The 21774-nt window shown below is 42.9% G+C and overlaps 1 protein-coding gene across 1 annotated transcript in view; it reads right to left on the reverse strand.

Annotated features, from left to right (window-relative positions):
• Nucleotides 1-1435: 1435 nt before the first annotated feature.
• Nucleotides 1436-21774, reverse strand: part of LOC126481783 (odorant receptor 82a-like) — a 146819-nt gene continuing 126480 nt past the window's right edge. The window contains exons 6-8 of the mRNA XM_050105739.1: nt 18324-18425; nt 9514-9669; nt 1436-1492 (exon numbers count right to left, since the gene is read on the reverse strand). Of these exons, the coding sequence (XP_049961696.1) occupies nt 1436-1492; nt 9514-9669; nt 18324-18425 (315 nt within the window). The remainder of the gene's footprint in view (nt 1493-9513; nt 9670-18323; nt 18426-21774) is intronic.

Consider the following 21774-nt stretch of genomic DNA (forward strand, 5'->3'; position numbering starts at 1 on the left):
AGTCCGGCCCAAATTTTCAACTTTCCCCTTTGATTTTAATCAATGCTCGCTCGCAGCCAATGTCTGTAATTCATTTATGTCTTTATTTACTTTTATTTTTGTACTCCTATTAAAGAGGCAGACGTCCCCTTTCTGACTCCTGTTTAAAAACAGTACATGAAAAGTGTAGCTGAGAAAAAGATATGAATTTTGATGATTTACATTAGAACAAAATTATACTACCATATTTTAGTAATACTTAATAGGACAATAATACCAATAAATGTTAAAAATGTAGTTCTCATTACAAATAGATGCGTCATCAAACAAGCAGATAAATATAGTTCATTATAGGGTTAAAACAGGTGTGATACAGTTGAAGGCAGTAAAACTATCGAAAAGGAAAACTGATGATAAATTGTACTACCCAGATAAACACTGTTCATAGCAAGGCTTATCTTATGGACATCCGTTTGATCATAGAGTGCTTCTTATATTCTAGCGTAACATCAAGTATAATATGGGGTTCTATGGAAAGCAGGGTGGTTAACACATGTATATTCTCCAACGCAGCAATAAAAGCAGCACTACTCAATGATTGTGTGATACTTGCACATATTTCTGTTCATTACGTTATTAATGCGTGGACATTATGTGAAACTTTACACTACTTAGGGAGTTGTTAAGGTACTACCCAATACAGAACATGAAGATTTAAAAGTTCTGCCTAGTGCATGGACTCTTCAAAGGACGATGCGAGTGGAAGGTGGAGGAAAGAGTGACAGTGGTGAGTGTACAGACTCGTCTTACACTCCAAGTTATCTGCAAATGCCGTGCACGTCAAGTTTCACGGTGATGGAGCCTTCTGAATTGGTGTATTTTTTGTACTAAGAAGACATTTAGATACTATGATGGAAGTGGTTCGAGTGCTTGTGAAATCAGTGAAGTTCGAGAGAAACTTTATGATTCCTCAAGAACAGTAATATTCTAATAACACTTGTATCGTATTATTTTACTGCGGGCGGTGATTACCAAACTATCGTGATGCATACTGTTGCAGTTCCTTCAGTAGTTAATGTTATAACACATGGCCATAACTTGAATTTAATGAATTTGGATTCTGTTACTTATTTGGTGTTAACACAAGGAATATAAAGCATGCTGGAGAGAGATTTTAATTTAACATATCTTCAGTTGTATCATCTTCTTGGCTAAAAGAGTAAATATGAGCGACCACGAAGTGGTTGTTTTCTGTGTTCTCTGATTGTCTTTCCTCTAAAACTTGTGGAAGGTTTTACATAGCATTAATTTCCCATATTAAGTCCTTTTTTGTGACTTTAGGAATAGATGGTTCTCAATTGATGAATTTTGTTATTCACTAACAGCTTCTGACATCTGGTGTTAACTACGTACTATGTTACATAAAGTTATGTGTCGATGTGGGTGCTGACGCCGTTCACTTGTTGCTGATCTCCCTCAGTACCGCGAAGTATGACAATGAGGCGTTCATCAGCTGAAACCAAAACACACCAGAACCAACCATCATTTACATATGTGGGGTGCACAACACAAGTCACCAGTTTGAACATAAACCAAATTTTGTCACATTACGAAATTCAGCTGCAGTACATATTTTAATTCGACCTTTAAACATCTACATCACACAATGCATTGAAAAGTTACGTTTAATAATTTACCAATTGTTTCAGGGTACGGTATAAGTAATCTGATAAACAGTGTGTCTACTAATTCAAAAAACGTCTGTAAACTAGGCACAAATTATGTTTCTTGTTTTTGTTTATAAATCCAATCCAAGCTGACAGTACTGAGAAATTTCACCTGAGAATTTTAAATTTAATTTTGCAAATTCTTGACTTAGCAGTAAAAGATAGCAATATTTATCATTTGGATTTGCGACAACGGACATGAACCATTGTCTCTTGATCAATTTTCGTAATTATCCCACCTTTGATATTCTTGTGTCGGTGTTTTCTAGTAAAATTTCTCAACTGCTTTCAAAGTGGAGATGTAAGGCTCTTTATAAGCTGGATTTTTAAAATGTGAAAATAAAATATTGAAAGTCATAAGGAAAAAATAGCCACAAAATTAATTTTTAGAGACCATAAATAGAAAAATAAATAAGACAGTGAATGAAACAACACTAGAAAAGTGATCTTTACATACTGCTGCTTGATGCTAAACTAAGAATTATGTCGCCACCTATAACACAGAGTAGAAACTGTTGGACGTGAGAGCGTATAAGGCGTAGAACAAAACTATGAGATACAGGAAAATGAATAACGAAAGAGGAACGGAAAGGAGACGTAAGCATAAGGGAAAAACAGGAATGTCTTTTGCATGTGAATGGAAAGAAGATCATTTCTGTCCTATGCGGCAAAACAGCCCCTTACTTTAGCCTTGTACTTCTCTTTAAGTCTGCTGCAAGTGTTAAGTTTATCATCGCTTGTACTATAAATGGAATGGTAAAAATGTAGTTCACGCACGAAATAACGAGAGGTTCCATAGAAAATTTTGAAGACATTAAAAGCTGACTAAAATTCTTATGGACTGTGCAGAAATAACAGTAATCACAGGAAACATTTACATACAAATAAGTTAAACGTTGTTTCGGAGAATAAAAAATGTAAGTGTTGGACTGAAGACTATAGATGTGGGGCTTACATGAATTGCAGGAGAAACTACAGGATGGCGAAATAAGTTCGTTGTTTAACGTACAGCGGAGAAGAATTGTGATTGTAGAGTAGAAAGTGGAGGAGGAGGATGGTGTTGGTTGGATGAAACAAGTGATCCAATGATCAGCTCAGATTCGGACAAAACTCAGAGTGATCTGTCCCCACACAGTTAACACAACACACCTCGTTAGAGGGAACCGTTTATAATGTTATGCCAGCTCATGGCAAAAGGCTGAAAAATAGGAAACTTACCACCAAGTCTCCATGCAAGCGGAGCAAAGCACGGCTAAATGATTGTGAAAACTATTGAACACGCAGGAGTGTAATGTATATCGCTACGGTGGCATTCGAATAACAGTACGTGCCATCTGGTCTGTGCGGGAGCGCGAGTACCACAGGAACTTAGTTCTTCGTTGGTCCTTGCCTTGCTTAAGGTTCCTCTAGCTGCTCTTGGGAACACCATAAAGTACTTTTCAGCTAAAACGTTCCACCGTGATGTACAATGTATACCTGCGAGAGCAATAACACCTACTCACATACGTGGCTTAAGTAGTTCACCGCACGTTTAGCTCAGATAACAGTGTCGCTTACAACAGGACACACAGTGTGATGATTAAGAGAGGGAGAGGAAATTGCTTTTGGAAAGATGTCATCTTTTTATATACGTAAATAATTACAATATGCAGCAAATACACTAAAAACTGTCAGGCTCTTGAGAAATATCACACTACTATTAGAAACAACTACATCAAACAGAGCTACTACAGAAAGCGAATTGTGACAGAAACACACAACGCCTATAATTCTAGCAAAGGTCCTGTACAAGCCCTAATGATTGAAGAGAGCGGGAAGACGTTGGAAAGATGGACATTAATAACATATTGAAGACAATGAACAGCGACCACGAGAAGGCCACTGCATTTGTCCTAACCTTGTGTTCTTCAGCCTCGTTTCAGCGTACAATAAATGGATTCATCCACCTGAGAGTGAGCTCATATGTCGAATGCGACGTTTCAAGTACCACAACTATGGACAGATCACTGTAGCATGAGCTGTACGTGGTACCTGAGAAAATTTTGGGCATGGTGTACACGCAGTACCCTTTATTCAACTCCTCTGCTTTGCCTGACCTACAAAGGTAACCGTGGTACTTAGAGCAGTGACTGTCATGTTTTTATAGATGAAAGTAAAACTCTGGATATTAAAATCACAAGGTGAATCTCTTCTTGGAAGCCAAATAGTTGTGTATTTTTCAGAGAGTACCTAGATTTGTAACATAATTTTCGTCAGTAGCTAACACATCGCCGAAAAAAGAAATCAGGGTTTGTCAATGCAAACTATCAACTGAAGTGCAAGGATACCTTCAATGGTGGAATTACCCTAAACGCAGTTGTCTCCACCACTCCAGATAATTTATACATCAACGTATTTCACAGGCTGCAGATACATCCCTATAGGCTGGCTGATTTAATATCAGCAGTGTGTTCCCTGCGACAAAGTCACCACTGTCTCCAAGGAAGGGAAAGGCATTCTGAGGAGGCCGAGAGCTAAACTAAACAGCCGAGAGGCATCAAAAGGTGTTGCTCTAGTCTCGTGTAGCGAATCTGATGGAAGTGTCCTACGATGCAGATGTCTGCCAGAAGTAATCAACAAGCCGCTCTAAAAGCTCCCCGTTTGTCGAAATATCTTCTCTCCGACAGAAAAATAGTAGCAAAAAAATATGTAACCCTACAGATTAAATGGTTCCTGTTCTATAGTGCTGTACAAATGTACATGCAGAGACGAGCAATGATTACAGTTTCAGAAACATTGAATAATTGATTCAAGAGAAAATTTTCGCAAACTGAACAAATCCAAAACGCGTTGGTGCACCTCTGGCAGTTGTTCGGCTTGGCATTGACTGGCAGAATTGTTGGATGTCCTCCTGAGAGATATCGTACCAAATGCTGTCTTCGACCACGAATCTCACTGAATGGAGCTATCCTGGGCTTACTTTTCAGCAAAATAATGCCGTGCGCACACGGCGAGAGTTTTTACTGCTTTTCTTCGTGCTTGCCAAAACCCTTCCTTTGGAAGCAGGGTCGCCGGATCGCTTCCCAACTGAGAAAGTCTGGAGCCTTGTGGGCTGGGCCCTCCAACAGCTCGGGATTCCAGCTAACGTGCCGACTTGGCTGAATTTTCACGATATTCCTCAGGAGGAACTCAGACAATTCCATAAATCTATATCATGCCAAAGAACTGCAAGGTCAGAAGTGGTCCATCGCATAAATGACTTCAACAATTTGTGAAGCTCTTTCTCTTGAATAAATCATCCAGTGTTTCTAAACTTGTAATCATTTGTTTGTCTGCTCATGAACATCACATTTACTGACTTCTGTCCCATTCGGATAATTCCTTCCTGGTGCGTCTTTTTTTTAGTGCACCTGAGAACCATGCACTAAGGCTGTAGTCTTCACAGAAAATACGATCGAAGAAGGGTTATCTATCTTCTAGGCGAAGCGTTTCACTCCTTGCCTCTCCCTTTCAACCTAAGGTGGCTGTTACAGTACGTGAACAGAACAGAGTTACTGTATGTTACCTACACCTTCCCAACCCCGAACTCCCTCTTCTCACTCCCCTCACCGACAGTTTGTGTCAATTTTTGGCGTAGTACGGAGTTTCTCCCGCCTTCCCTACATCTAAGCCCCGTCAACCTTCTGTTCGCGGACATCACTAAATTCCTACCTTTCGGCTCGTTGTCTGCGATCCCTCAACACCCTCCGTGTCCTGAATGGTACCTCCTGGGGAGCGGACCGAGTGGTCCTTCTCCGCCTATATCGCACCTTAGTGCGCTCGAAATAGTCTATGGAAGCATAGTTTACTCCTCTGCCCGGCCGTCTATTCTTCGGCGTCTCTGTCCACCATCGTGGATTGCGTTTAGCGTCTGGAGCTTTTTACACCAGCCCTGTGGAAAGCCTTTATGCTGAGACTGCTGAACCTCCGCTGTCCAATCGGCGAGCTGTCCTTCTGAGTCGCTATGCTAGCCATCTGTCTTCCGTGCCTGCTAATCTGACCCATGACCATTTTTGCGACGCTTCTTTGGATTTAGGGTATGCAGGCCGCCCTCCCTCCCTACTACCACCGGGAGTCTGCTTCCGTCATCTGCTACGTTCTCTTTCCTTCCACTTTCCTAAGACTTTCTTGACAACTTGGGCTACTGCACCGCCTTGGCTCCGTCCCGGACCTGCCTGCTCCGTGACCTTTGTCAGTTTCCCAAGGATGGTACCCCTTCTCTCGTTTATCATCGGGCATTTGCTAATCAATGCGCACAAATGAAGGATGCCACATTTGTTTACAATGACGGCTCAAAAACAGCATTTGATGTTCGGAGTACCTATATTGTTGGCGACACTCCTAATCGATTTCGGCTTCCCGACCAGTGTTCGGTTTTTACTGCGGAGCTGTACGCTGTTCTCCAGGCTGTCCAATACATCCGTCGCCATCAGCGGATACAGTATGTTATCTGCTGAGATTCGCTCAGCTCTCTTGTCAGTCTCCAAGCTCTCTACCTCGTCCAGCCTATGGTCCACCGGAGGCAGGACTGCCTCCACTTCCTCCACTTGCAGGGCGTCTCTGTGGCGTTCCTCTGGATCCCAGGACACGTTGGTATCCGTGGAAACGAGGCGGCCGATATAGCGGCCAAGGCTGCAGTCTCTCTTCTCTTCTTCAGCCTGCTGTTCGCATGGTTACCTTCGCCGATCTACGGAGTGTTTTATGTCGTCGTGTTGCTCTTTTATGGCACGCGCATTGGTCTACACTTGCAATAATAAATTGCGAGACGTGAAGCTCTTCCCTGTGCTTGGGCCTCTTCCTCCCTAACTCGTCGTCGGGAGGAGGTAATTTTAACTAGACTCCGGATAGGGCACTGTCTTTTTAGTCATAGACATCTTTTAAGTGGCGATCCTCCCCCGCTTTGTCCCCACTGCTCTCAACTGTGGACGGTGAGACACCTTTTACTTGAGTGCCCCTGTTTTACTCCGTTACGTGCCCGTCTACAGCTGTCGCCTTATATATCTTCCATGTTAGCAGATGACATGCGCTCAGCCGATCGCGTTCTTGAATTTATTAGTGTGCGTGAGATGACGTCAGTCATTTGAAGATGTTTTTGGGGACAAACAACCCCCCCACCCCTTCTATAGTGGTTCTTTAAGCTTTCCTTCTGTTTTTTAGTTTCCCCACTTTTTTTTGAGTTTCGCTCTCATTGCTGCTGGTTTCCAGTTTGGTTTCCTTACCTGTTCCTAAGCCACAGACTGGGCGCTAATGACCGTAATAGTTTTGCGCCCGAAAACCATAACAAAAAATATCCCCTCCCCGAGCCACCCAGTGTGTTGACAAAGAGACTCACTAATCTTATTCCGCAACTTCGTCGTCCTCTCCTCCTCTATGGTGATTTTGGTAGATTTCTGCCGATGATATAGACCTGTTTACACCCTCCAGTTGTACCTTCACAGTAGTGGCTGCATCAGACAAGTAAGAAGACTGATTTCATGTTGTTCTTACAATGGACTGGTTGCGATGGTTCTGTTGCACTGACAGCCCGGTCACCGGGCACGACGCAAAATGGCCTCGTTTTCTGGGGTCATGTGAAGAGCCTTGTTTTGTTAGACTGCGGTCGACACTCAGACGAACTTCAAATGGCTCTGAGTACTATGGGACTCAACATCTTAGGTCATATGTCCCCTAGAACTAAGAACTACTTAAACCTAACTAACCTAAGAACATCACACACACCCATGTCCGAGGCAGGATTCGAACCTGCGACCGTAGCAGTCCCGCGGTTCCGGACTGCAGCGCCAGAACCGCACGGCCACCGCGGCCGGCTCAGACGAACTTCGCTGCTGCGATTGTCGCAGCCGCGGAAGCTGTCCGCCAAATTACGGCGATTCTTCATCGTGTAAAACAGTCGATCGTCCGTTGCTGTGCACTTTACGTGACCATGATGTAGGAAATTTTGATCAATACTTACAAGGAAACTGCTCCGCATTTGTTCGTACTAAACTTCACACAGACAGAACAGATTGAACAGAATGTTACAGAACTGTATGTACACTACTGGCCATTAAAATTGCTACACCAAGAAGAAATGCAGATGATAAACGAGTATTCATTGGACAAATGTATTATACTAGAACTGGCATGTGATTACATTTTCAGGCAATTTGGGTGCATAGATCCTGAGAACTCAGTACCCTGAGGCCGCAATAACGGTCTTGATAGGCCTGGGCATTGAGTCAGAGCTTGGATGGCGTGTACAGGTACAGCTGTCCAAGCAGCTTCAACACGATAGCACAGTTCATCAAGAATACTGACTGGCGTATTGTGAGGAGCCAGTTGCTCGGCCACCATTGACCAGACGTTTTCATTTGGTGAGAGATCTGGAGAATGTGCTGACCAGGGCAATAGTCGAACGTTTTCTGTATCCAGAAAGGCCCGTACAGGACATGCAACATGCGGTCGGGCACTATCCTGCTGAAATGTAGAGTTTCGCAGGGATCGAATGAAGGGTAGAGCCACGGGTCGAAACACATCTGAAATGTAACGTCCACTGTTCAAAGTACCGCCAGTGCGAACAAGAGGTGACCGAGACGTGTAACCAATGGTACCCCATACCATCACGCCAGGTGATACGCCAGTATGGCGATGACGAATGCACGATTCCAATGTACGTTCACCAGAGTCGGATGCGATCATCATGATCAGAACCTGGATTCATCCGAAAAAATGACGTTTTGCCATTCGTGCACCATAGATCGGCGTTGAGTACACCATCGCAGGCGCTCCTGTCTGTAATGCAGCGCCAAGGGTAACCGTAGCTGTGGTCACCGAGCTGATAGTGCATGCTGCTGCAAACCTCGTCGAACTGTTCGTGAAGATGGTTGTTGTCTTCCAAACGTCCCCATCTGTTGACTCAGGCATCGAGACGTGGCTGCACGATTCGTCACAGCCATGCGGATAAGATGCCTGTCACCTCGATCGCTAGTGATACGAGGCCGTTGGGATCCAGCCCGGCGTTCCGTATTACCCTCCTGAAGCAACCGATTCCATATTCTGCTAACAGTCATTGGATCTCGACCAACGCGAGCAGCAATGTCGCGATAGGAAAAAGCGCATTCGCGATAGGCTACAATCCGACCTTTATCAAAGTCGGAAACGTGACGGTACGCATTTCTCCTCCTTACAAGAGGCATCGTAACAACGTTTCACCAGGCAGCGCCGATCAACTGCTGTTTGTGTATGAGAAATCGGTTGGAAACTTTCCTCATGTCAGCACGTTGTACGTGTCGCCACCGCCCCACCCTTGTGTGAATGCTCTGAAAAGCTAATGATTTGCACATCACAGCATCTTCTTCCTGTAGGTTAAATTTCGCGTCTGTAGCACGTCATTTTCGTGGAGTAGCACTTTTAATGGCCAGTAGTGTATTTCATTCGGTGGTTCTTGATCTACCCTCTTTATTCTGTTACTCGTTTTTGTGACTGAACAGCCTTTTACACTGTTGTGAAGGTATTTTCATAGTGTCGAATCTAATTGGTGCAACAAACTAAATAAATTGCAATTACGTTTTTACTCTGTAACCAGGCACATAAGTACCAAGGGTCCCTTTTAACATAAATACTCAGAAAATATTCGTGAACTACCTCCAAATGTAATGGAGAAGTCACGAGACATTTCATAAAATAAAGAGAACCCACTGATGATGAAACATCACCGGAACACATCATCGTGTGTGGAAAATAATCCTTGCGAAATGTATTTATTCACAGAAAGCTGTAATCCATGAGTGCCCAGTTTCGGGTGACTTACCAGAAGGAAGGTGTCCCTGGAGATGGTGTAGAACTTGCTAGCGGTGAGTCGCAGGGGGCGGTGGGCGCGGCACAGGAAGATCCGCAGCTCCCTGCCAAAGCGCGGAGTCGCCACCACCCAGTCACTGCTGTACGCAGACATCTGCAGGCGCTCGCTCTGTAGTCAGGGAGACCATGAGCTGATCAAGCCGAGTAAAAGTTTTAGAAAAAGTAGTACAAGAGAAAGGAGCAACCAGGTCTCTCCATTCAACGACTGCAGCTTGAGAACACTTAACGAATTTAATCATACACGTGAAATTGTTTCTCTTATTAGTTTCGCCGTGTTCAGAATCTGTTGTTGTTCTGCAACTGTAAATTCAGTTAATTAAAGATCGTCCCAGTTGCTAATGTACTCTACTAGGCACTAAAATTGCTACGCCAGGAAGATGACGTGCTACAGACGCGAAATTTAACCGACAGGAAGAAGATGCTGTGATATGCAAATGATTAACTTTTCAGAGCATTCACACAAGGTTGGCGCCGGTGGCGACACCTACAACGTGCTGACATGAGGAAAGTTTCCAACCGATTTCTAATACACAAACAGCAGTTGACCGGTGTTGCCTGGTGAAACGTTGTTGTGATGCCCCGTGTAAGGAGGAGAAATGCGTACCATCACGTTTCCGACTTTGATAAAGGTCGGATTGAGCACATCGATTAAGGGTTATGTTCAAGACAGCTTCGAGCCTTCACACCCAGGCCATTTTTATGAGGATCTGGTTACCGTTAATGCACAGCATAGACTCAGCAATCTTCATTTAACACGTCACATATAAACTCAACGTTCACTGTTAAATATATTAGCACATGTCATTAATGCCGGACGAGGTGACCGAACTGTTCTAGGAGCTACAGTCTGGTACCGCGCGACTGCTACGGTCGCAGATTCGAATCCTGACTCGGGCATGGATGTGTGTGATGTCCTGAGTTAGTTAGGTTTAAGTAGTTCTAAGTTCTAGGGGACTGATGACCGTAGAAGTTAAGTCCCATAGTGCTCAGAGCCATTTGAACCATTTTTTGTCATTAATGCTCCGTAATACTTGTTCCTAAACTGCGGGAAACACAAAATTTACTACTCGGACTGTAAAGCTAGCCGCTGCTGACAAATAGAAAAGGATTTCCAAACGTGATACACAGAATCAACAGAATCAAAGAAAGAAAAGGAAGTACATTCATGTTCGCAGCTCAACTCATAAAGACAGACACGCGGTGCACATTATTGAAAGTAACCACGTAATTCTCCATACAATGAAGAAGGGATAGCTTAAGGACCTACATGAAGAAGTAGAAATTTACACCCACCTAAAGATGTCCTAGGAAAATACACTCAACAAGCAGTGAACACTAATAAACGCTAGTCTCTTGATCACATGCTGCCCCTTTATTCACAGCTTCCTTTGAAAGTATTCTACAGTTCGTAACTGTGTATTGTTGTTGTTGTGGTCTTGAGTCCTGAGACTGGTTTGATGCAGCTCTCCATGCTACTCCATGCTGTGCAAGCTTTTTGATCTCCGAGTACTTACTGCTACTTACATCCTTCTGAATCTGCTTAGTGTATTCATCTCTTGGTATCCCTCTACGGTTTTTACCCTCCACGCTGCCTTCAATGCTAAATTTGTGATTCCTTGGTGCCTCAAAACATGTCCCACCAACTGGTCCCTTCTTCTTGTCAAGTTGTGCCACAAACTCCTCTACTCCCCAATTCTGTTCAATACCTCCTCATTAGTTATGTGAGCTACCTATCTAATCTTCAGCATTCTTCTGTAGCACCACATTTCGAAAGCTTCTATTCTCTTCGTGTCCAAACTATTTATCGTCATGTTTCACTTCCATACATGGCTACACTCCATACAAATACTTTCAGAAAAGACTTCCTGACACTTAAATCTATACTCGATGTTAATAAATTTCTCTTCTTCAGAAACGCTTTCCTTGCCATTGCCAGTCTACATTTTATATCCTCTCTAATTCGACCATCATCAGTTATTATGCTCCGCAAATAGCAAAACTCCTTTACTACTTTAAGTGTCTCATTTCCTAATCTAATTTCCTCAGCATCACCCGACTTAATTCGACTACATTACATTATCCTCGTTTTGCTTTTGTTGATGTGTATAGATGTTAGTAAACATTTTACCTCCATGCATTTCACGCTGCGTCCAAGACACCCAGTGACCTCCACTACAGTTCCGTACGTCTCAACTTTTGTCTGGTCGCGCTAGACGGCATAATTGTACATTCAACTTGGATAAATGGTTCAAATGGCTCTGAGCACTATGGGACTTAAGATCTGAGGTCATCAGTCTCCTAGAACATAGAGCTACTTAAACGTAACTAACCTAAGGACATCACACACAACCATACCCGAGGCAGGATTCGAACCTGCGATCGTAGCGGTCGCGCGGTTCCGGACTGAAGCGCCTAGAACCGCTCGGCCACAACGGCTGGCCAACCTAGATATCACTGTAGAGCTAGAGCTCTTTCGAAATTGGCGAGGGGCGGGGGTCGCTTATGCTGAACTACTTGAAAAGTAGCACAAAAAATGTTGCTCGCAATTCCCTATGTCTTAACGTTTGCTCAGTTACGCTAGAGAGCGTAACTATATATTCAACCTGGACTCATTGTCCATCGTAATATTCGCTTAAATCTTGTCTTGGAGTTCTCCCGTCAGATGACATACGAAATAAATACACTCGAAGTGTACCGAATGAACTCGCAAATCAAAATGCTGATCATGTGCAATACCCTCTAATACATAAATCGCTTCAGTAAACCGATGCACCGCAGAATATGAAGAGTCATACATACCGCTGAATTCTGCCTTGTGTTATCTCCATTATGACATATTATCGGAACAAAGAACGAGCGGATCGCTTCATTTTACTTACGTAAGTTATGAGGGAATGCTGCTTTTGTAAACAGTTTCACTAAAATTTTGAACCTGGGAATAAAATGTATAATAAACTCTACGTAAAGTCTATGGCACAAGCCCGTGACCAGACTATCAATCTGATTGCAGGCACAGTGCAGCCCTTCTACCTGCCGTGGCACTAGCAGGGGAGGGGTCGCGGGTCCCTCGCACCAGCCGCCTTTTACCCGTGGGAGAGAATCCCACCACACAGTGCGACAGCAAGCTGAGTCGATGTGGGACAATCCTGGATGGAACGAGCACCCATCAGGGAGTGAACCGGAGCCTGCAGATAGTGCTCTTCTTGTTGCCAGTAAAGTATCTGCTGAAAAGCATCCACTTAATAAATGGGCGTTAATACGGGATATCTCCACTTTACACCTTCACAACGTGTAACGTCTCCTAACAAAACACATATTATATGTGATAAAAAAGGAGAAAAGAATAATTGAACTGGATGCTTGTAACTGCGTGGACAACGATTGTGTGAACTTTATGTAATGAAGAGAAACCATTATGTGCCATGTTTTATCCTTGTATAGAATTATGCATCGATTTTTTTTTACAGATAATATCTGTGTCGGCGAGTACTGAAACCGCCACAGGCGATACTTATTAAATATCAAACAAAGATGAGAATATGTCACAACGAGTATAAATAGTAGTGACCGAGCATTTATTTCTCTGTCGTCTTCTTGGAGTTACGTGAGAAGGAAGAGCCCGTGACGTTATATTGGATGCTTGTGTAGCATTCTTTTGTAAAGATTGAGAAAAGGACGCCATTAGGTACTGATTTGTAAAGGTGTGTAATCATTTAATCGGTCTAAATCTTTTGAATAGAGTTACTTAGTGAAAACCTGCATTATGCTTTGTATTAAGCTTGCCTGGTATTTTATCCCTTCCTTTTAAGACATTTTCAGCTATTCAAATATTATTCGTGGTGCAGAGCTGCGCTACGAACGAACGAGCCGCTGCCGCGGCGCATTCAAACTCCATTAAATGAAACCAATCATATCGCAAAGAAGCGGACATGTAATAGTGAACTAAAATTATATCTTTCAGCTTTCGGAGTTGCAGGGCAGAGCAGCAGATTTAATGATGTGTTTTACAGGTGGGAGCGGGCTGCGGATGATATATTATTAACAGTGCAAAAAGATAATTTACCTTCATAACATAAATCTTGCTATGCGTAGTTCTGGTCTGGCAAACATTATAGTAAAAACATATTTTTCTCTGACAATAGTCTCATGTTCTCGTGTTAGTCGTGGTACTTATTGGTGTTTTACTGTTAACAAAAATCCACTGCAAAATTTTGATGCTGAACAAACATTGCGTACTCTAACATCAGTATTGATAACGAAATAATTTTCAGTAACCTTTTCAATAACTGTAAAGTAAGGAAGATATGTTGAACTTTATAGCGAGTTACAGCAACGAAACAATGTTCCTTTAATAGAAAGCCTGATCCAGAATAATAGGAACATAATATATTTTGTTTTGTGGAAAATTAATGATCCGAAGAAAGTCACAGCACTGCATCCCTAAAAAGTATTTCAGGGCTCTTTTCATGGCAACATATTTCATCTCACATATTAGTTGTTACGCGAGCAATAACAAAGCAAAGAGAGCCAGCGAAAAACGGCTTCACTATTTATACATATCTGGCTTGAATATTGCTGAGGACACTTCAGTGAGTTGTCTGGAGGAACGATAACCTATTCGTCCGCAAGAGCTGAAACCAGACAAGACGGTAGTGTTGGGTGCTAGGTCCAGAGCGAAGTCGACATTCTAACTGATCCCAAGAGTGCTCGAGTGGGTTCATGTCCGGTTAATGCGAAGGCTAGTCCTTCTTAGGAATGTTATCGTCCAAAATCCGTTGTCTAACAGGTGAAACATCATCGTCTCCAAACTATTCTGCTACTGTACACATTACACAATTCTGTAAAATGTGTTCATATTCTTCCATACTTAACATCTTCTTAAGCGTAACGAGTGGACCGCGCCGTAATCGCGAAAAACTCCCCCGCACAATACCACCTCCCACTCCTTTCTTGACTGATAGCTCTACACGCGGAAGGTAACGTTCTCCGGCGTTCACCAAGCCAACTCTTTCCATCGATTTGCCAGAGGATACAGCGCGGCAAATCAATACAAATCACTCGTTTTCAGTCTTCCCCCGTCTGGTAATGTTGTTCTTTAGACCACCTCAAGCATCGCTTAGCATTTAGTACAGATACGTGTTGCTTATGAGAAGCTTGCAAGGGATCCGTGATCCCACGAACATAAATGTTAGTACCCGACAGCCAGCTCGATAGCAGACAGGAGTCGATTGTTGAGCGTTGCAGGAGGCAGTGAGACTAGTGTTGAGTGAGAAGCCGTACTGGAGAGACGGGCAAGAATGGTGGTCGAGTGAGTAGTAAACGGCAAATTCACCGGAGTATGACAAATTAGCGCGTACCCCTGATCGTCGTGGGGTTGACTCTCACCGATACCGATTCGCGAATGATATGAAACCAAAAGTGACAAGTGCCGGATTACGTGTTTCGCCTCAACCGCGTCGGCCAGCAACAGCCATGGAATGCAGTGAGGATTGTTGTGAGTGTTAACCATCATCACTGCATATGACGAAGTACTTGAAATCGGCAACCAATAAAAAGATGTAACCGTAATTAAACGTGTAAGGCGAAGGTAGCAACTGCCTCAGAATTTGTGTGTTAGTAGAAAATACATATCAGTTTATACATTGCAACCTTTGTGGTCCTTAATAATAGACAAACTTTCAATCATTCCACTATTCAGTCTCATAACAGCCGCACTCGGTTGAAATACCCCCGAAACCATAGCAGAAAAACCGATGGCCTCTCATGCATTAAGCACACGGTCATATAATTATAATAATTAACTGTTTGGCGGCTTCGGTAAATTACACAATAACCAATGTAAGCACAACAGGGGTGTCTCAAGCTGATCGACCATTTTAACCCATTCTTTCTGACTACCTACGCACATTGTTAGCTGGACCGTTGGTAGAACTTTGGAATTCACGAGTGACGTCTGTCTGGTCTTGGTTTTTCTTTGGTTGTTCCTTCGCTTTTCCGTTTCACAGTCATTCCACCTTCGACTTGGGCAGCATGGAGACGAATACGTCTAGTTTTGATAAAACTTAAGAAATGTTGAAACAACCCTGCTGGATTTACTACTCAGCTGACATACAATGACCAGTCCACGACACAAGTCATTGTGCCTTCCTGGCCGACTCATTCTCCTGTTACTGATTCTCTACCGACAACACAATAACGGCCGGCCGGTGTGGCCAAGCGGTTCTAGGCGCGTCAGTTTGGAACCGCGAGACCGCTACGGTCGCAGGTTCGAATCCTGCCTCGGGCATGGCTGTGTGTGATGTCCTTAGGTTAGTTAGGTTTAAGTGGTTCTAAGTTCTAGGGGACTGATGACCTCAGATGTTAAGTCCCATAGTGCTCAGAGCCATTTGAACCATTTTTTACCCACAATAACGCCACCTCCTTTTACACTGGAGTGTCCGTCTCTCGTGGTTTCTAGTGGTCATTTCCGCATTATAAGTGAAGCATCCTCAACTCTCTTGTGGTTCCCTTTTTAGGTACTCCACGTCGACGTCTGCTTGTAGGTACGTATCGTCGGTAGGTTTTCCGGCTTTATTTCCCGACGTGACAGCGACGACTCTCCGATGAGGTGCGAGCATTTTGTTTTGCTATTACTGCGAGTCTTGTAAATATCGCATTTATTTAGTAATTTGCCCGGCTAAAACGCTCCCCTTTTATGATTAAGACAGCCTGCGCCACCTTTCGGAGGGAGTGGGGACGTCAAAGAGTCACAAAAGTTCATATTAAGCAGTCCGTAAAACACGTAAACGTTCACTTCAGTTCGCGTGTTAGTTAATGCCTACGCTTTCCGCTAGATGGTTCTGACTTACTGCTGAATAGTTTTGGTTCCGTAGAACCTTCACTGATTAGTACTAGGTAAATGAAATAAGTACAACACTCTTGTATTTCACTTTCACTCTATATTCAAGGATCAAGATAGTGATGGATGATGACCTGTTTAAAAGGTTCCTAGCCTGGAGGAATCTAAATAGTCCGCAAAATGCCGATATGCAGGCGCTCTACGTCCAGATTCGCAGCTAACGGCACACGACACTTTCAAAATTCCACACGTCAATATCTGAATACCGGTGCCTCTGAATTCACTCGTATCAGCAGATAAATTGAGTTTCCGTCGTCTATATGTCCGTAAAGTTCCAATCTAGCACTAAAGTCCTAAAATCCCCTTAATACTCCGTTGCTACCAACAGTCAGAGATCGTACACTACATCACTTTTAATCTCCGTAATATTCTAACAGTTTATCGTGAATCTTAACACGATAAAGTCCAATCTAATTACTGTATCGCTGACTGACACGGGTTCCCCGCCCTTTAACGAAACAACCAAGGAAAAAAGTCGGCAATAATGAAGATCAGGCCTCTTTATAGGTTTTTCATCACAAGAGTTTAACGTCACTGCCTTCTCCATGACGGAGCTTCCGTGGCTTTGCTGTACTTAGACGTTAAACTACTTGCCGATATACTATAATTTTGATCTGCAGTTACCGAACTCTGATTCCCCTCTAAAAATTCTATTCTTAATTTTAAATTATTCTTTCTATAGCTTTTATCACTGTAAACTGAACCGAGGTGTTACATAAGGTATTACGTTTTATTTTTGACATAATCACTTTTTCACGGTACAATCATAGCCTGTTTCGGCATTCAAAGGCCATCTTCAGATGCTATGGGTGGCAGTTGATGAACAAGTGTTCATGCGTTGTCAAGTCCCACTCAGCATTTAAAGAAGGCCTTTGAAGGTCGTAATTGAAACCGGTCATGACTTTAACGTAAAAGTGATTGTGCCAAAAATTAAAAATAATACCTTACGATAAGTCAGTCACTGTCTCCGCAAACGAAATGTCATTTTTCCAAAGTTCCGCGTTATGTAGGAATGTCCGGATATGTTTGGACAGGTACTGTCAGCAATGATTTATCCTGTGTCAGACTGAACTAACTGATTCACCACATCTCATGGCGTCTGGTAAGGTGAATAATTAAACTATTAACTATTTGAGTATTCTCTTTATCACCATGCACATTTGTTAATCAAATAAGAAGTCTGATTCCTTGATGTAATTAACGTGATGGTTTAATAATTACCAGCCGATATATGTTATTCTTCTACATTTAGTCAATTAATTCGAATGACAGGAAAAATGTATAGAGATACTCGTATGCTTAGTCTCTCCTGGAGTCTCCGTAGTTCGCATTTTAAAGCTGAAGGGCTGGCCTGCATGTAATTTTTGTTTCAAATCTACACCTGAATACGTGAAAGTACAAAAATGTTTCTGTGACACAGAAATGTTGTTGGAATATGTAACGTCTTCGGCAGATGACAATTAAGAGCAAGCGATGTAGATGTGTGATTAATGTTTTGCTACTGGTGCAACGATATGTAATCCCACATAAGCGGCAAGAAATGAGGAATTAATAAGCACAAAAAATGCTCCTCACAGGATTCAACCAGAGTAAACTAGCGCGATTGCGGTCGTTGGAGCGGACGTTATAATTGTACAAGCTAGATCTTCCACGTCAGAGCGATAACACTAGAGACATGAAAATATGCTCTTATCTAACTATTAAAGTTATCAATAAAAGGAGGAAATTACATATTGTAATATTTTACGAGTCATATGCGACGCGAAGTTTTTTGAACGTGTTACAGCCTACATTCATCCTAACACTGAGCTCTCGCAACTCTTGCAGCCAGCAGATCAGTCTACAAGTGTCAAAACAGAGAGTACCTGCGTTATGATGTCTGTTCCAAACCAGCAGTACAGCAGCAGCTGCTGAATTACGGAAGATAGGTAGGACATGTACTTCACCAGCCAGTTGGAGTCTGCGTTCTGTAACACGTTAACATAATATGAAAGAAAATTACATGTTACGTACATCATGGACAAATGGTGTGTAGCATTTAAGAAATAAATTACGATTTTGTGGGCGCGCCTGCCCTCTATAAGATAATGGGCTGTACATACGACTACCACCGCAACTGATTTCATTATATAAATACATACGAAACATACATTTTAAGAAAGAATCTTTCCTAAACACGGTCATTACAGAGTTGCGTTCTGCGATCCAGGTATGAGCTCTGAACAAGGAAGGAAGATTAGGATCTAACGCTCTGTCAGTAATGGGGTCATTACTGAAACAGCACAAGCCCAGATTGGCGAAGGACTGGGAGGGAAATAAGCCGTGTCCTTTCGAAGAAACCATTCCGACTTTTGTTTTAAGGAACTTGGGAATCCACGGAAGCTCTAAATCTGGACGGCTGCACAGGGATTTGAAACACCCTCCGACCGAATCCGAACCTAGTATCTTTCTCCTGGCCGTCCAGTTGGCCGTCCGGTCTAACGCACGGCTTTCCGGGCGGGGAGGAGCGCCTGGTCCCCGGCACTAATCCGCCCAACGGATTTGTGTCGAGGTCCGGTGAACAGGCCAGTCTGTGGATGATTTTTAGGCGGTTTTCCTTCTGCCTCGGCGAATGCGGGTTGGTTCCCGTTAGTCCGCCTCAGTTATACTATGTCGGCGATTGCTGCCCAAACAAGTTCTCCACTTACGCGTACACCACCATTAGTCTAACACGCAAACATAGGGGTTACACTCGTCTGGTGTGAGACGTTCCCTGGGGGGTCCACCGGGGGCCGAACCGCACAATAACCTTGGGTTTGGTCTGGGTTGGCGGAGGGGTGGACTGCGGTAGTCGCCGTGGGGTTCTGGACCACTGCGGCTGCGACGGGGACGGAGCCTCTCTGTCGTTTAAGATACAATACAATACAATCTTTCTCCTGCTCCAGCTTCCTCATTGTCCATTTTCTCTACATTTATTTATTAGCTGCCTTCAGATGTTACTGCAGAAGACGACGTACGTGATTGCGTTCTGTTGTGCTTATTTAAAATGTGGCAGTTAATCGAAAATAAAATGAAAGTACGTACAGCTATTCGTTATATTATTCAAAAGACATGGAAGTAGTCAAAATTAAAAAGAGATATTAGTGAATTTTGTAAAGGAACCTGTGTTCTCTTGGCTGTCAATCAGAACGCTGGTTTGATACAGTTTTCCACAGTAGTTTGCCATGCACAAGACTCATCATCTCTGCATAACTTCTTCTATTTACATCCATTTTAAACTTGATCTCCTTCTACAATTTTAAATCCCACCCCCGCCCCTCCCCCTACATATTTCTTATAGTCATGTTGATAAATGACCTTTTCTACCCGGTTCCACCGTTCCCACTCTTTAGTTATCCAGTCTAACCTTCTAAGTTTCAGAAATCCCCCGTAGAACGAATAAGGGATCTGCTATTCTTCGTTTTCATTTGCCTTTTTCTAAAATTTCATTGATCAGCATCGTGCAATAGCGTTCTCAGGTGCAAACATGTACGCTTTCGAGCCTCTTACGCAACCCACAAAGGATTGGTGGGAGGGAGGGGGACTTCACTCGAAAATAATAAGAAGCCTGTAACTGGCAGAGTAGCACTTGCGCCCTACGTCCTCAAATATTTGTTGGCAGTATTCCAATCTCTGTCATCCCTTACAGTTTTTACCCTCGTCAGCTTCCTCCACTAGCATGCAAGTTTCTACTTGATGTCTTAACACATGTCCCATCAACAAGTCCCTTCTCTTTGTTAGTTCTCTCCTCATTTTCCTTTCGTCGCCGATTCTATGGTCAACCATCTCATTTCTATCCGTTCACCTAATTTTCAGTACCCTTCTATAGCACCACATCTCAAACGCTTCGTTGTGATTTTTTCCGATTTTCTCACTGTGCATAATTTACTTCCATACAATATGGTGGTCAAAAAGTACATCCTCTTCCTCCTTGGTTCAACTATCATGCATCACGTAGCTGCCAAAGTATCGGAAGTCCTCTACTTCATCTAGCGTTGATGTTAAATTTTTAGTTAATGTCATTTCTCGTACTCTTCATCACATTCGTATCTTTTTTGTGTAGCTTCAGTCCACATTCTGTCCTCATTAGAATACATACACAAATGAAAACTTTTGTAATTTTTTTCACCTTTAGCTAATCTTATCAGTGATAACCCTCCACACTGAAGTTTAATTCCACAATTGAAGTTTCCTTTTCTTTCCGCCATTGCTTCTTCAGTGTTTAGATTGAACTGTGCGGCAGAACAACGGAGAGAAAATCTGGAATACATTTCACATAAATTTTCTCAGCATGTTATAGTCTTAGGTGGAGATTTCAAATTACCAGATATAGACTGGGACGCTCAGATGTTTAGACCGGGTGGTACGGACAGAGCATTGAGTGACATTATACTGAGTGCACTATCCGAAAATTACCTGGAGCAATTAAACAGAGAACCGACTCGTGAAGGTAACAACTTGGACCTAGTGATAACAAACAGGCCCGAACTATTCGACTCTGTAAGCGTAGAACAGGGAATCAGTGATCATAAGGCGGTTGCAGCATCCCTGAATATGGAAGTAAATAGGAATATAAAAAAGGGAGGAAGGTTTATCTGTTTAGAAAGAGTAATAGAAGGCAGATTTCAGACTACCTAACAAATCAAAACGAAAATTTCTGTTCCGACACTGACAATGATGAGTGTTTATGGAAAAAATTCAAGGCAATCGTAAAATGCGTTTTAGACAGGTACGTGCCGAGTAAAACTGTGAGGGACTGGACAAACCCACCGTGGTTCAACAACAAAGTTAGGAAACTACTACTGCGAAAGCAAAGAGAGCTTCACTGCAAGTTTAAACGCAGCTAAAATCTCTCAGACAAACTGAAGCTAAACGATGTCAAAGTTAGCGTTGAGGGCTATGCATGAAGCGTTCAATGAATTAGAAAGTAAAATTCTATGTACCGACTTGACAGAAAATCCTAGGAAGTTCTGGTCTTACATTAAATCAGTAAGTGGCTCAAAACAGCATATCCAGACACTCTGGGATGATGATGGCATTGAAACAGAGGATGGCACGCGTAAAGCTGAAATACCAAACACTTTTTTCCAAAGCTATTTCACAGAGGAAGACCGCATAGCAGTTCTTTCTCTAAATCCTCCCACAAACGAAAAAATAGCTGACATCGAAATAAGTGTCCAAGGAATAGAGAAGCAACTGAAATCACTCAACAGAGGAAAGTCCACTGGACCTGACGGGATACCAATTCGATTCTACACAGAGTACGCGAAAGAAGTTGCCCCCCCCCCCCCCCCCTTC

The sequence above is a fragment of the Schistocerca serialis genome, chromosome 5 (genome assembly GCF_023864345.2).
Source record: "Schistocerca serialis cubense isolate TAMUIC-IGC-003099 chromosome 5, iqSchSeri2.2, whole genome shotgun sequence".
Taxonomy (NCBI): Eukaryota; Metazoa; Arthropoda; class Insecta; order Orthoptera; family Acrididae; genus Schistocerca; species Schistocerca serialis.